The sequence below is a fragment of the Odontesthes bonariensis genome, chromosome 6, assembly GCF_027942865.1.
Source record: "Odontesthes bonariensis isolate fOdoBon6 chromosome 6, fOdoBon6.hap1, whole genome shotgun sequence".
Classification (NCBI taxonomy): Eukaryota; Metazoa; Chordata; class Actinopteri; order Atheriniformes; family Atherinopsidae; genus Odontesthes; species Odontesthes bonariensis.
The window spans coordinates 36,319,311-36,335,838 of NC_134511.1; the positions used below are offsets into that span (position 1 = coordinate 36,319,311).

The window sequence follows — 16,528 nt, forward strand, 5'->3', positions numbered from 1 at the left end:
TGGGCAACATCATGGTGGCTGATTCCATCTTTTACATACAGTCCATGGTTACACCCAGTCCAAACAAAGCTTAACAATCTGCTTGTTCAATCAGTCAGGGTCTCAAATTCTCTCCCCTGTTCCTGACACCAGGAACTGAGGTTCTGACAGGGAATGAAGTCTCGCAAAAGCCAGAGACTTCATATACAGAGATCAAGGTGGCAGTGCAATAATTTAGACCAATCTTTTTTTTATTGTAGTGACATATCTTACAGACTTATTTGTTTAAAAAATACTGATCTCGTAGCATAGAATTTTGTATTTTTAGCAGCAGTGTTTTCATTTAGAGCACTCACTGAGCTGTTTGACCACCGTTCAGTTCTGTCATCTTAACTACCACTTGATCATGACTCCACGTCCCATGATGTAATCTAATTTGGCTAATTGCACATGCAGCATATAAACAATTGTCACATTAAATGTATATCTTAATATCAGCTTTATTTCAGTTATGAATAACAACAAGTATTTATTAAGCAATCTGACATAAGAGCATGTTTATGTGTTCACTTTTGCTTTAGTCAGATGATGATGGAAATGTTGTTGTGATGGATGTTAAATCAAGTCAGATGAAGTGTTGAGTCACAGAGAAGTGTGTTAGCACTAAGGCCTACTATGTGTTTCTGGCCAGGCTGGACTATATAGCGGAGGGAAGGTGTTGGTGTTGGGGGGTTGGTGGGATGAGCAGGGCGGTGATGGATGAGGACCGAGCGAGAGAAGGACGAGGCATGAAACAGAATGAGGATGAAGGACAGAGAAGTCCTGGCTGGCTCAGGGAGGGGGAAGGAGGCTGTGAGACAGAGATGGAGAGAATGAGAGTCTAAAAAGAATGAGGGTCAGAGAGAGACTAACCTACTCTCAAAATTGCTGATGTTTGCTCCTCTGTGCTGCACTGTGGTGTATAGTTTAAATTTGCATTTACTCAGACAATATCAGGTGAGTGGATAAGGTAAGTATTCTTCTTCAGGTGTCATACCTGTGAAGGTCAACATTTCAGTGAAGCTGAGACTACATAACTCAATACTCAATGACTTTTTGTTTTTTAAAATCCTCAACACTGTCCTTGAAGATTCATGTTGATTTAGCCAAAACCACATCAGAGAGATTTGTTAGAATTCATTGACAAGTTTAAAAGTTCTTTTTTATGAGATTATTGTTTCTTTATCTTTTTTTTAAAAGCTTAGTTCAATGCAAAATGTTATAATTTCATCTGCTGTATCACAGACCTCTCCTTTTCAGAAGTGAATATTAAACCTGAAGTCTGGATTAAAATGTAACATTAATAATTAATTGGACAGATGTACTGTTTAAAAAATCATTACACTTTTTTTTTTTTTTTATGAGTTGAAAGAAGTATGCCATAGGAAGTACAATACCGGTAATTAAATGATCTGATCACTATCATCACATTAGGAAACCGTGTCCTAACTTTGCAGTCTGCACCAGTCATTAATATTTCCGTCTGTTTATAAGCTCTCCTGCACTGCTTGGGTGAGTGGAAGTACTGGGGCTGGAGATAAAGAAGATTATATCCCATTGAGATAAGAACATTTTTTTTTTTTTTCAAATTTCAATGGGTGGTGTGATTAGCAATTATTTTTTCTATCTCATTTCAAGACTTTATTACATTGATATTCTTTACTTTGTCATGGGAAGGTAAACATAATCACATCACCGTTCACTGTGAAGACCGAGCAGATACCTCTCCTTTGTGCTTTTTCAACTTAATTTATAATGACCTTCCACATGGTCATCTATACTGGAAGCCTGCTGTGGATCTGCGATTGGCTGCTGAATTGTGGGTAAATGAAGCTTTCGTTCTGGCTGTGAGCTGTCATGATCTGTTTGAGAAATGTGGGATTGTATTCATGCGTGCACACTAGCTTACATATAGTATCTCTCTCTCACACTCAGACACACAGTACCGTGTAAAGGCAAAAACAGACAGATTCATCAGTCATTGAATCACGCTGAGGGTGGCAGCTTAAAGGAAGCAGTGTCCTCTCTGTCTCTCACAGTCCGTCTGTTACTTTCTCTCTCATCCATTAGTTTATCTGTCGCTCCTCATCCCTCTTCTGTTGTACGTCTACTGCTGTCTCCCTTCCTGATCATTCTAGTGTAGCCTGACCTTCCTTGGACCGTCTTCCTGTCTTCGGCGGACCAGTAGGGGAGAAGGGCTGGCTGTGAGCAGGCAAGACAGATGGCTTGGTCTAGCCTGGGACTGGAGGAAAACCCACCGGCCAAACTGGTAGCAGACAGAAGCACTGTGGGGAGCAGTTTCACCACCACTGCTGCTCCTCCCATGGTCAGATATGCTAATTAGCCATCTCTACACAGGTGAATGGACGTTACTTGATTTTTTGTTACAGCTTTTGTTTAGATTTAGAGTCAGTTTGTCACAGTTTTTTCCCGGCATACTTTTGCTGCGGACTCAGCTGACAGGAGAAGGATGAAGATGATTCGAATAGAAAAGTCAAACTGACGGCAAGGAGGTTTGACAGCAGGGGAGGAGGCTGGTGGGACTGAGAGGCAGCTTGTGTGAAGAGTTTTATCGGAAACGACTGGAGTGTTCCTATCCTTGGAATGGAGTCAAACCCCCTACGACTTGCTGCTTCTGCTACATCAGATGCCAAGCCCTGACTTGATACATGTCAATAGCATAGATCTGCTTTATTTCTCTTGATGTATTTACTATACCTTTTCTGATAATTTTCATATAGCCACCTGTTCATAGAGCATCTCAAATCATAAAGTGTGCTTTACACAACCCTTGATTCAACAGAGACTGGGAGAACAGTTGTTTGACTCAGCCTCTCTCAAAACACTACCTGCATGCAAATGAACTCATTTTGCTGATAATTCAGAGCAGGGCCTGTTATCTGAGTGGTCATGTTGACGGAGGACAACTAATCCTGGTGGGGCAGCAACTGCACTGCTCTCCTCTAAGTGGGCTCTCTGTATTTCAGTCCATAAGTCAGGTGTTGAGATGAAAGAACGGCCTACATGTGCTACATGGCTAATTTAAGGGATTATAACCTGTTCTACCAAGGCACATTAATCCTAATCCTGCTTTAACCCCTTTGATCTGAAGTCAGAGTGATTTAAGGAGTGGACTGGCCTAATCCCTTCACAACATTCATCAGAAACTGCAGGTGCTTTATGGCGGTTTGCTTTACAAAACAGTATCTCCTGTACTAATACAGCAAGTTTACTTTTTGTTATTCTGTTTGTTAATCAGCACAGAGACAAAGTTCTTTTCAAATCCTTTTGTGCATCATTCCTTCCTTGGCACTTCAAGAGAGTTAATTCTCAGTTGATGGGCTCTTACAGGATTGGATTAGGGCAGGGAGAGCTGTCATTGACATAATAAGGCTTGAGTATTATAGTGTGATCATTGATGGAAAATGTTGAAGCAAATCCAGACAGTTTCTGCTGTAGTCTGGCTTTGAAACAGCTGCTCTTTTGTCTTCTTTTTCTACAAATCTGTATGTAAACAACTACTCTTAATATTGGAACATTTTCAGAGGAGCTTAGAGTAGTTAATTATTTGTAGCCATTTACTATTAATTGCTGTCTGTTTGAGAGATCATCTGTCATAAACTGTTGCTTTAATGCTTTAACGCGCTCATTATGATTACCAGATTGTGGCATGTGACTAAGTGTGTGTGTGCGTATGTGTGGGTGTGTAACACATGGATACATTTGATATGAGAGGGAAAGGAAACAGACTGTGGGAGAATTTAGATAGACTCGGTGTGGTGATGACGATGGGAAGAAAGGTAATTGAAAAAGAGAGGCATAGGTTTGGTTTTGGGGTTTTCTAAATGAGGGACAAGAGATGGGCGGGTCTGACCACAGCATGCTTTTGTGCGTGTCGGTGTGTGCTCATGTGCTTGTTTGTACTCATGGAAGCAGATAGACACAAACACATCTGAATACATTGTCCTTTTCCATCTCTATGTGCACTGTAGAGACTGAGAAGGACCACACAGGATCTCTGCCTCATGCGTTGGAGTATGTGGCAACGCTGTTATTATTGATTCTGCCGCAGACGTCAAACCCCAGCGCCTATGTAACTGCCGGTCTGATTGAAACAATATGCTGGGGTCTGTTTCATCCATGTCCAAAACCACTGAATTATTAAACACAACTCTGAAGCAAAGGTCCTTGGCTTTGCTTAATGTCGTAACACAAATCTACTGTTGAGCGCCTCCGGGGGATAAACAAGCCTTTCTTCATTAGCGTGATTGGAAGAAGAAAAAGACAGAAGAGAAAAAAAATTGGGGATGGGGCTAAAGAATAAAAAGATTATAATCACATGTCTTAATCGCACATGAAGATGAGAAGACACTGATTAAACTGTACAAAAAGATAGATTTTAGTGATGTTTTTCTTAATCATGATTTCTGTGTGAGGCTGAAGTGGGCTCTTTGGATACATGAGGATGCAATGAAAACATTTAATCTCTAGATGCCTCTGTGAAATTGTTTATGAAAGGATGCATTAGATATACACTGTATGTTTTGCAGTGTATATGTAAGCCATTTAATGACTTTAATTCACAAATTGGAAATTAAAGCCATTTCATACATGAATAGGCTTTGCATTTTCTAGCACTCAAACAGCCGAAACACCTAACATCCATTTATTTTTCAGCATAAATACTTGTTTTTACTTTTCAAAATATGTTACTGCTTGAATATTCAAAAATATAGGAGGTTTATGCATTAATGCAGTCAGTATCTTTTATGGTGTTGGAATTTAAGACCTTAATAAAAATGCAGCTTGCTTTACCAATGGCATTCTGATTGCATTACCCGCATAACGAGCAATACTTTACTTTGCTGACACAGATGGTGTAGCCAAGGGATAGCCAAGGGGTACATAAAGCTATTGTTCTTCTCCATGGTAGCTATGCCCTGTTAGGTAAGTAAAAATGACAAAAGAAAACAAACAAATTAACAACATACCCTGCAGCTAAAAATGCAAAACTATGTTCTTGGCCACTGCAGTGAGAGTGATGGTCTAAACCCGACCACCACTGAGAGAGTGATGAAAATAGTATTATCATGGAGTGGGTAAATTGTAAAACAAATAAAACAAAACTGTGGAAACTTTGATTTTTATCCCTATGGACACTTCTTCATCTGACAGTTGCACAAACTGGGTTTGGGTAACACAGTCCATGTTGCCATACGGGTTGGAACACTGACTTTTTGGAATGGAAGTGGTGCTACAAGGAGGTTCATAAGATGAGTTGAGAAAATGTAGTGACAAAGTAAGAAGCTGTCTGATGCAGAACTAGCCTTAAACTACTTTGAAATATTTAGGTTTGAGTTATTTGGTGAATAAATTGCTCTTCTGGTGACACCCTTCAATGTAGCCTTTAGCTTTAGCTCATCTGTCAAAGAAATATCCGTTTAAATCTCTTTCATGTTTATCAGTCTTGCATCGTCATTTTCAGAAACTTTAACGGTCCAACGTCTCATTTGCTTGCTTGCTTTTCTTGTCCTCATCAGCTAATTTATATCTTCCTATAGCTGGACAGTGATGTTTCATTTTTGCCTCTGTCAGTCCTCTGATGACTTCCTCTGTTTTAATCTCATAAATGAATGCTCTTAAATTAGAGACTTCTGTCACAATGCACTCCAAAATAATGTTTTCTTTAGGAATTCAGTTTTTGACAGAGAGAGATAGATGACCTGCAGAACTGCATATAGAGTAAAATATTTTGATGTTCAGATCTAAACCTACATTGTCAGGGGATGATTTTAACTCAAGGCTGTTTTGAATTCTGTAGCATGTGACTTATCTTAGGCTACGGCTACACGAAAACGAAACGAGGGTTTTTTTGAAAACGGGTACGAAAATTATTGCGACCACACGGGAAAGCTGCTGTAAAGACTCAGGTCCAGATGGGAACGATGAAAACGATGAAAACGATGCAGTACACACGAAACACCTCTAGGTGCGCTGTAAGCCACCCCCACCGGTTACACCAGAACAATAGAAGAAGCAATGCACATGCGTGTACGCCCCTACTTCTACCAGCGCGAAGCTCACGTTGTTCCTTCAACAATGCCGCTGTAGTTAGCAGTGTCTGCAGCAGTGCTGCTATCAATGTTGTGGGGTCCATGATGATCGCTGTCTGTCCTTGTTGTGTTGTCTTCTTCTTCCGGATTTTGAATGAAAGCCGCCTTTTGTTCTGGTCACTGACGTATGTGTATACGTCACTGGCGTTGGCCATGTGGCTGTGACGCAGATGTAAACAAATCTGTTTTGGCTGTAACAATGGAAACGAAACGACACCGTTCTCAGATCTTCCCACTCTGGAACCCGTTCTCAAAAACTATCGTTTTGGGGTAGTGGGAACGCCGGCTCCGTGTGGCCGCGACAGCCAAACGATAAGCAAAAGTATCGTTTACAGTGAAAAACGTTTTCGTGTAGCCGTAGCCTTAGTCCAAAGTGGCTAACTGGACAATGACAAGAATTGTATAACTGTCATGGTGTTGTATTTATTCTTTCCATGCTTTATCATATCTTTGTTGGTGCTACCTGGACGGTAGGCAGTGAGAAAGTGTAAGCCTCTGGAACGCATGCCTTTTCAAGCTCTTTGTGCATGGTCTTATGTGTGAAACTACAGGGGGCAGAATGAGGGGTCTGTTTCACTACTGATATGCATATGAGTGGCAAATGAGCTGGTAACATAAGCAGTGCAGAACTTGTCTCTCAAACCAGTGGTGCAGTCACCAGTCAGCTGATTCCACAACACCGGACTGCTGTGTGTAAGAACACATCAATGTGGGTCTGAGCCTCCTCTGTTAAGCATTTGTGAACTATGAGAATGTCTTTTTTTACACAAAAAGGCACAATGGATATGTGAAAGGCTATGGACAACTTAGTGACGTGGGTACAATAATAACCACCGGGTTAAGATTGGATAGCAGCCATAGTAGTGTCCAATGCTTTGAATGCCCTTCCAGCAATGCTGAACTAGTCCATTTTGCTCTATAACAACATCACACAGCTCCCTTCTTTTCTCCCAGCAGCTGCTAAACTGTTTTGTCACTTGAAGGTAAACAAATATTTTTCCACTTACCTAGGCTACGGCTACACGAAAACGTTTTTCACTGTAAACGATACTTTTTCTTATCGTTTGGCTGTCGCGGCCACACGGAGCCGGCGTTCCCACTACCCCAAAACGATAGTTTTTGAGAACGGGTTCCAGAGTGGGAAGATTTGGAAACGGTGTCGTTTCGTTTCCATTTTTACAGCGAAAACGTTTCTGCGTCAGTCACATGGCTAACGCAGTGACGTATACATACGTCAGTGACCAGAACAAATAGCGGCTTCTATTCAAAATCCAGAAGAAGAAGACAACACAACAAGGACAGACAGCGATCATCATGGACCCCACAACATTGATAGCAGCACTGCTGCAGACACTGCTAACTACAGCGGCGTTGTTGAAGGAACAACGTGAGCTTCGCGCTGGTAGAAGTAGGGGCGTACACGCATGCGCATTGCTTCTTCTATTGTTCTGGTGTAACCGGTGGGGGTGGCTTACAGCGCACCTAGAGGTGTTTCGTGTGTACTGCATCGTTTTCAGCAAGCGTTGCGTTTCCATCTGGACAGAGAAGCTCCCCTGTGTGGTCGAAATCGTTTTCGTACCCGTTTTCAAAAAAACCCTCGTTTCGTTTTCGTGTAGCCGTAGCCCTAGAACAGATCATGCTTTTGACCATTTTTCTCTCATTGAAAACACATTTGGTCACTTTTAAAATATAAATCCCTTTAAGTAAGATTGCAAATGCAGCAAATTCCCAGACAGACACACACACAAATAAACCCAAAACATAACAAATTATGTTGCAAGAGCGATGATGTCACTGAGTGGAAGTCAGGTTAGTACATTGGTTAGTAAATGTTTTGCCGTGCTCTACCTGTGTGCCCCCCCCCCCCCCCCCCCAACTCTTTGTAATCCAGTTTCATGTGAATTTTTGCTTCTTCTCAGTCTTAATGTTACTGAATGTGATGTGACACTAAATAAAACGATCTTCTTGCAGTGCATATTGCTGAGTGTGCACATTGTTGACCAGTAGAGGCTGAACTGAGAGTGCTTTAGAAAGATATGAAATATATGTATTCCCTACAGCTGAGAGAACAGTTTTCTGACATTCAAAGCTAACTCATCACACTGTTTGAAGTATTTATTAACCTCATTGTGAGTAGTAACTCCACCAGCTGAAAATTGCCCTTACTTACTCATCCTTGTGTGACAGTGTCTTTGCCTTCACTCTGCTCTGCAATGAATCTTCTTTCAAGATGAAACATTCTACTCCCTGTGGACAAAACCCAGCAAACAAATACGATTTGGAATGGTTTTCAGCACCTTAAACAGCAGCCTTTGCTCAGGGCATGTTGGGTGGTCAGTGCATGTGACCTTCTCATAGTGGGGCCCCATAACCCCCATCCATCCCTATTAGAAGACACTTATCAGGGATGGCAGCCAGAGTGATACACTCACAGCTGGGCTTCCCTGGAGAAAATACTGTGGAGTGCAGGGAACAATCCCCTCGGTGCACTGAGGTGTGTGTGCGTAGTTCCTCTTTGCAGATAGGACTCTGTGACTCTGAGATATGCATGGGCTCATTAATTAGAGGCTCTCATTATCCCCCCTCAGGCTCCAGACACTTAATCAACACCAAGCTCCAACTAAGACACAAGCATACGTGCACTTACACACTCTCACACACACAAACACTCACTCATGCTCACCCATCTCCCATATCCCACAACAGGCTCGATTCTGACACAACATCATCTACCAATACAGTTCTGTTAAAAAAAGGTGAAAGAATGAATGCTGATGGGGGTTATTTGTTTTCAGTGATGTACAGCACAGCAAAGTGGTGGGTTGTCATTGCTGTTTCACACTGTCATTGTTGTAATGTTGTTAAGCATTTCCAAAGGGATTAATCCAGCTGCCATGTCAGTCTATGGAAACAATCAGTCAAATAGTGTATATTGTATTAATATGTTTAAAAGTTTTATATTAGAAATAAAGTTACTTTATATTCTAAGCTTACTTCTTTATAAATAATGGATTTCTGTGATGTATTTTGTCAGTGTATTATGCTTACAGAATACTGGAACGGCTGATGCTCTGTACTGTGTCAGGTGCTCGCATTTTAGTATACGCATTTGACACGGGGGATACATTTCCCGGCCTGTGTTTGTGCGGTGGAGTTTATTGCCTTAAAACTTCAGTACTTTTAATTAAAAGGCAGCTGTTTATCCAAACAGGGGACAGTGCACAGAGACAAGTCATTTTGCTGATGAATTACCCTCAGACATTGAGGAGAGCTTTTGGAGTGCCTCTCCTTCTCCGTGTTGTTTTTTAAACATTTTTGACAGTTTTTTTTTCCCCAAACAGTGTAGGTGATGCATTTTTTACATCATGTGGACTAATACACAGGCAAGCAGAAAGATACATGCAATCAAATGGGCAAATGGGCACTAATATGTAGAAGAATATATCTGATATGATTGTTTCTTGAAGGTATATTTCAGTCTTAGTCAACACAGCTGTCTAATATTTTACAATCTTAGCTGGAATTGATTTGTTAGAAGAATGCAAATTAATACCTCTGTTCATCTCAGCAGAAAACATCTGCCTGCTGGAAAAATGAAACAGTCACAAGACATTTTACTAGAAACAATTTAAGAGAAGCAGTGGCATTGGAATTCCTAAAGTAGTGCCTCTAAAAACTACCTCCCTTCACATTACTCAGTGACAATACTGCCGTAGTTCACAATATTGTGTTAGAGTTATGTGAACAACAAGATTACATGTTTTGACAGTTGAAAGTCACATTGGGCATTATATTGTGCTGAGCCTCTGTGCCTCATACGAGACCATCTTCATCTTTGTATTAATGCAGCTGTCCAGCTTACTCTAAGAGGAAAGCTCACTTCATAGCCCAACCTCACTCACTCACCAGCCCATGATCAGAACCTACAGAAGAGACATTTTTGAGGGCGTGATTGGCAAGAACAAGAAAAGGAAGCGCAAACTTTTAAACGGCTCCAAGTTGTGGAAAATGAAAGAGGGGGTTTTTGTTTCCCTCTGAAGGCTGGAGTCTGATTTCCTGTGCGGCTGTGATTGGGAAAGCAGAGGCACGCACAGGGAGCCCACTGCTGTATGGAGATGCCAGATGACAGGCTTCACTATGAAGAGACTGTTGTTGTACGGCATACTGAAGTGCACTTTGATTGGTCCTCAAAATGACTTTTACAAGAACAACCTCTTGTGTAAACCTTTTTTAGATTTTGGGACTTTCATGTTTGTGTGTGAGTAAGTGGTTGAAAAAGGAACTACAATGTTTCCTATGTGGCATGTACTGCACAGGCAATTGGAGCCTTTTGATTAGCGGCTATAGGAAAGAAAATAATGGACATAATCTATTATGATGCTTTTGAAAATATGGACACTGTAACACATAAAGGCATGGTAACCCCCTTCTCTGTGAGCTTTGATCACAGTGCCAGCTGTTAGTGCAGAGGTATTGTCAAACATTTTGTTCATGTTCATCCATGTGGATCACCAAGTGGAGTCCCAATGCACAGCAGGAGTTTGTCCATAAGGCCATATGTCAGCTTGTCCCCTCCTCCTACTTGTCTTTTGTCATCTGAGTGACCCCAAGATGCACTGCGAACCATGCTGACCTCTAAGAGACTCCAACTTATTGACCAGCTCACAGCTCCATAGAGTCCATTACCTAAACCAATTTAAATCACAAGCCTATTGTTAAAGCTTTGATATCGATCATTTCCTTAATTCACTTTTCTTTCATTTTAGATAATTCCTCATGACTAGGGAACCCCACTTGAATTGTTAGTGTAGTACAATAATTTTGTTAAACATTCAATGAGGATTATTATTATTTTTTGATTTTCTGTAGCATTTGAGTTCAACACCAGCAGTTCTATTTTCAGTAATAATAGCCATTCTGCTTCAAAACTATTTTCAGTCTGTGACTGGTAGCAATTGTGGTAACTGGGTTGTTGCCAGATTTACCATATCGTCTGCTCTCAGTTCTATGCAGCCCTCAAAAAATGTCAGTTTTTAAGTGTCTAGAAGCTACTGATATTTTCTCACTTCAGCCAAACAATGTCTCGTAAAAATCTCCAGCAATGTTATGCATCTGATGGCAATGTGTGATAAAATATTGCACAATATACTGTATGTGACAGCTGCTCTCAGCAGAGAGAAACGGGGAACATGTACACACAGTAAATGGGCTTTATAGGTGTTTCCAGTATCCAAGGTCCATTCCATTGTGTACTGTGTGTGTGTGTGTGTGTGAGAGAGAGTTTTGTTGCATGAATTCAATCACTATTTCTACATAAAATAACCAAGGACAGTAGCTTCTATTGATAAAGATCAAGGCAGCATGGCCATTCTGCAGTGGAGTGTGGTGTGATTTGAATCTCTTAAGCTCATTAAAACCCATTTCAACTGTGAGGAATTTAGGATTTACAAACCTACCAGGAAATAAAACGGCATCATGGCCAGAATAGGCAGCAGATCAGCAGTATTCCCAGTATACAATGTATTCAGTCTAATATACAGAATAAGTACACTGAAATATACAATTCTATAATTGAATATCTTTAAGCGTTGCATTGTCTTATAGAAGTCCTTTAAAATGTTAATTTTCACGTTTCATGTTAATGTAGTGATGTCACTGGAAAAAGCCCAGACCAATGGGCGTGTGCTTGAGACATATTTTCTTTTACTATGTTTGGCGGGTTTGATATAGGTTCCTGCAACACGTTCATTTCAGAGCTGATGAAACATCGAAAGTGCAGTTAAGCATTCCACACCTTTCACTTTTTAACCAAATTTAGCTTTGACCTTAACACGCTTGGTGACATGCAGACATTCCCTCCGTACACCAACGAACCCTGATCAGCGTCCTGTATGTAGACTACAGTTTATGTTGGACGCGCACAAGCACTGCGTACATATTTTCTGGACCTCGGAGAGTGATCCTGACAAACGCACCAAACCAAACCAAACCAAACCAAACCAAACGCACCGCACGCCTCATCTCTCGGCTGCACCATCAGCTCAGTGCGCAAATGTAAAGCGCACTTTTTGGCAAGTCTTGCGGCGGCGCTATGACCCTGCTGCCTCCTGTCTTTTCAGCTCCAAGTCTGTAAACTGCGAGGCTGGAGGAGCGCAGGAGAGGAAGTCACCAGAGAGCTGTAGTCCAGTTTGTAGCTGTTGCAGGAATCGGGGTTTCCTTCCAGCTCCTCACAGAAATTCCAGGGATTTTTTTTCTTTTTTTTGTATGTGTGTGTGTGGTTGTAACCCCTCCTTCCCACAAATGTAATCTTACTGCCTGTCGCGCCGTCTCCGCCGGGCTCTGACTGTTCCTCCACTGGTACTTCTAAAAGTGTATCTCGGCCGCTGGGAAACGGAATTTGATCACTGTGATAAATATTTCTGCATTTTGGCACTTCCTTCGTCTTCCTATCGCTTCATCTGGATCGGGGAGGACAGATAAGATATAGTTTATCCGTACTTCGTTGGACTAAGGGTTTAGCCTACTTATAGGGGCGACCTCGATTTGAAAAAGTTCAAGAATACATTTTCCTCGTTCACCGTCTGGATTGGTCCTGGGGGCGCCGATCTTGCGTGCGAGTGAGGAGGGAGTGGGTTAGTAGACCCCTACTTTGGATTTACGCACTTTCATCCAAACATTGTCAACCGACACTGCGTGTCTGTGATTTATTCTCCGCGTCCAACTGTGGATTTAACCGCTGTGTGATTTGTGTGGACTGTGCTGTCGCCCCCCAAATTGCCGCAAAGCTGAGACTCGCACACCATCATGCATCGCTTCTTGGGGAAAATCTGCTGCAAAATCGAGAGAAGTGGAGAGGCAGCATGATATGCGCTCTGGGTTTCTTTGAATCTACATTCCATTCTCATATAAGATCTTAATGCTGTTCAATTTTGGTTTACAAATATGATGAAATGGCAGCCCCGGAAGAAGGTGAGTCTGATTGGTATTTATTTTTATACTAACGATAAATAACCTTTCTCTGGTATCACAAGTTGGAAAGTGGAGGCTTGTTCTGTTCGTTTGCTACAAATGATTCCTAGATAGCAGTAATCACAACTGCACTGTACTGAACTAAACTATATATTAGCTGTACCCTAATCAGTTTTAAAACAAGTTTCCCTTTGATGGGGAGTACATTTTCTGGCATGTGTTGCTCTGTACATAACTTGTCCAGTACTTGTACATTAATCGGCATATTATGAGGTTTGAAATTTGTGATACTATGTACATAGCTATAGTACTATATGGCTTTATACTCTGACCTGTGTGTTCACATGCTCTGTATGCCCTGTACTTCTTTTTAGCATTAGACAGACATGCCTACATTCCTAATCTGGGCTAATCAAGACATCAGTGTTTAATCTACAGTGATCTACAGTAATCTACAGCCTACAGTGAGAATTTGTGTGCAGACGGCCTGCATAATGGAGCCTAGTGTCTGAATAGGGTATGACTTTGTTAGATTTGGAGAGTGAAAATGAGATATTCTACAATTTATGCATCTAAAAGTTTCAGAATAAGCTGACATCCTTTATTTAATACCTCTTCACAAGGAGGGTTATTTTCCATGATTGTACGTATATTTTGCCTTTAAATCTGGATTATTTTTATTGTCTCCTACTCCTCAATTTTCATTTCAGTCTTTCAGTATTACACCATGGAAAATGTCTGAAAATCATCTGGGGTCTATAAAAAAATTGGTAGCACAAAAATGCCCATGCTCTGGATTTTTACCAGCAGAGGGCACCTGTCTGACAAGAAACTGCCTTTCAAACTGGTCAAGAGTCACAGGATGTTAAATCAAGGGATGGGTAACTCCTTTTGTTAATAAATCAGCATTTTGTTATATTTTTTTGGTACCCATGTAACTTTTCTTGTCTCAAAATGCTCTTAAACAAAAGCATGAACAGGACTGCTCTCCTATGTCACAGATTGTTTCAACTGCTCAGCTGAAACATGATGGTGATGTTGTTGTTTTTACCCCACAACACAGCATTAAGTGTACTAGTAATGAATGCCAGAAACAGTGCAGCTGCTGGTACTGGTGTTTGTTGTAGAACTTCAGTGTAAATAACATACAGTATTAAATAAATGCCTCCATGTTGTTTTTTTCTGCATCAGGTGTTATTAATGCAAATAATCTCTAAGAGATCAGATGAAAGTCAGTGATAAGAACCAAGCTTCTTAACGTGGAGTTATCAACTGAGGAAATAATGTGGTGAGCATTTCCTAATGATTTCTACAGCTGTGCAGTGTATCTGCCAGAGTCATCCACAAGACCCCCCTTTGAGGGCTAAAAGCCTTTCCTCGCTGCAGGAACTGATTCGTAGCCATGCTGCACTGTGCTCAACTTGAAAATACCATGAAAGTAACACTACCCTTCATTTATAGATTATTTTTCTTAATCACTCAGTAGAGCACACCACATCACCCATTTTGGTGGCTCTCATCAAGAGGGAAAGTGGTTACTCTCTTGTGTGATGCTGATTAATTAACCTGTTGGCGATGTTGCATGCTGGATGCATATGCATGAACACAAGCACTTAGAGCAGAAAACACAGACCCACAGGGCAGTGTTCAATATTCAGAATTACTTGCCATGCACATAGTGTTTATCTTTGTTTTTGTGCATGTCTGACATTGTCCCTGCACCGTGATATCTTGTTCACTGCCAAGGATGTCCTCTGACTACGATATTTCAAATAACAGGAAAGTCTTTGGACTGAAAAAAAAAACAGCTATTGTGTTCCACATTGTAAAGAAAGCAATTTCTTTAGACTGCTCCCATTAGAAAATTCACCCACAGTAATTTTTAGTAGAGCCTCAATTTTCCCTGTTCTCGCTTCATCGTTATCAGCTTTTTAATCTGTCTTTATACTACACTTGTAGAACGACAGGAATCAATAGGAGGTGTAGGAGAATCATATTGATTCAAGTTGAGTGTCCAGTCCACCTCCTCATAATGGATTACACAAATGAGACAAAATTCCAAATGTCTAATGTTGAGCAGAGGAGAGCAATTCCCTTAACGCTGCTGACAGAAATCTGGTCTTTTCAGGAAGGAGAATGAGAATAATGGGACTTGTGTGATTACTTTTCTCTTCCTCTGATTTGATGGAATTGTTCTGAACAGCTGGGGTGATCAAGATGGACAGTATTACAGCGTACGAATATACAAGAGGAGGCATTAAACTATCTGCTGCTATATAATTGTGTGTTGTTGAGGGTAGATGATGCTGCCTGTGCGTGATAATCAGTGTTCCTTGCGTTTTTTTGGTCATGTTTTTTAAAAACTATGTGCAAACTATGTGGAGACGGCCCCTTTCCGTTTAAAGAGGAATAAGTGTTATTGTCAGGAGAAGAAATGCTCTTTGGGGTTGAGCAAGTGTACAACAATGTGCAATAGTTTTTTTTGAGTTGCGCTGCATAAAGAATCCATGAATCCTTGAATTGGAGAAAAATAAACATAAGAAAATGTGGACAAAGCATTTGCTTCATCGGGTTATTAGATGAAGAACTAAATATGTTGAAATATGTTTGTACATTTACAAATGTACACATAGCTCGAAACGGGTTTGGACATTAAATGTGGACTGTAGTGGCTTTGGAAATTTCATTTACCTTGCGCATGGATTTTTGTTTTCTGCTTTTTTCTTTGGTGCTGCTAAGTGTCTTTTCAAGTCGTGATCACCTCACCTTATCTTAAGCACAATTATTCACAAGCTGTTATTATATTGAATGGCTCTGCATTTATAGTTCATACTGTATTATGCTGTTTTTGTTAGGTCTGAGTGGATTCCACACAACTGAGATTGTCTTCTCACCTGAGAGGGACGGGATGGTGTGTTCAAGGTTCTGTGAACAGACCAGACCACTGCGACACGCTTACAAATTTGACCATGTTAATTGGCTTTTTTAACAGTTGGATTTTCTCATGCTTCCTTTTTCATAATTTTTATTATTTATGAACTCACTGATGGGGATGAAAAGGGTACCCCCTCAGTGCTTCGTCAGTCCCTCTCTGGCAGCAGCACAACAGGTTTCAGAATGCTTTCACAGCAGGGATAACCCGTCGGATTGTGGAGAGTTGTGTCGGAGGGGAGAAAAAAGCTGGCAAAGCTGTCACTGGAGGGTGGAATAACTTGGGAAAACCTGGAAATATAAAGACTGAGATATGTCCGGGTAAGAATTGGTAGAAGCTAGATTGCAGGACTGTAGGAAATAAGAGGAAGGATAGTTGGATATTGCACAGAAGAATTGGGATTGCTCTAAAGCTGGAGACATTGATTGAATTTGAGATAGTCGGACTCTGAGTAAAAGAAAATGGAGTATGGTTGGAGGCCTGAGAATAAGATGGT

General features: G+C 40.9%; 1 protein-coding gene across 3 annotated transcripts in view; it reads left to right on the plus strand.

The window, feature by feature from the left end:
• LOC142382581 (tetratricopeptide repeat protein 28-like) overlaps positions 1-16,528 on the plus strand; it is a 187,379-nt gene that overhangs the window by 48,394 nt on the left and 122,457 nt on the right. Inside the window, exon 1 of one of the 3 annotated variants that reach the window (XM_075468609.1) lies at positions 12,280-13,100. The exons of the other annotated variants lie outside the window; for them this stretch is intronic. Coding sequence (XP_075324724.1) covers positions 13,074-13,100 — 27 coding nt within the window. The 5' untranslated portion in view covers positions 12,280-13,073. Of the gene's footprint in view, positions 1-12,279; positions 13,101-16,528 lie in introns of those variants that run through there. 3 annotated transcript variants of the gene reach the window in all.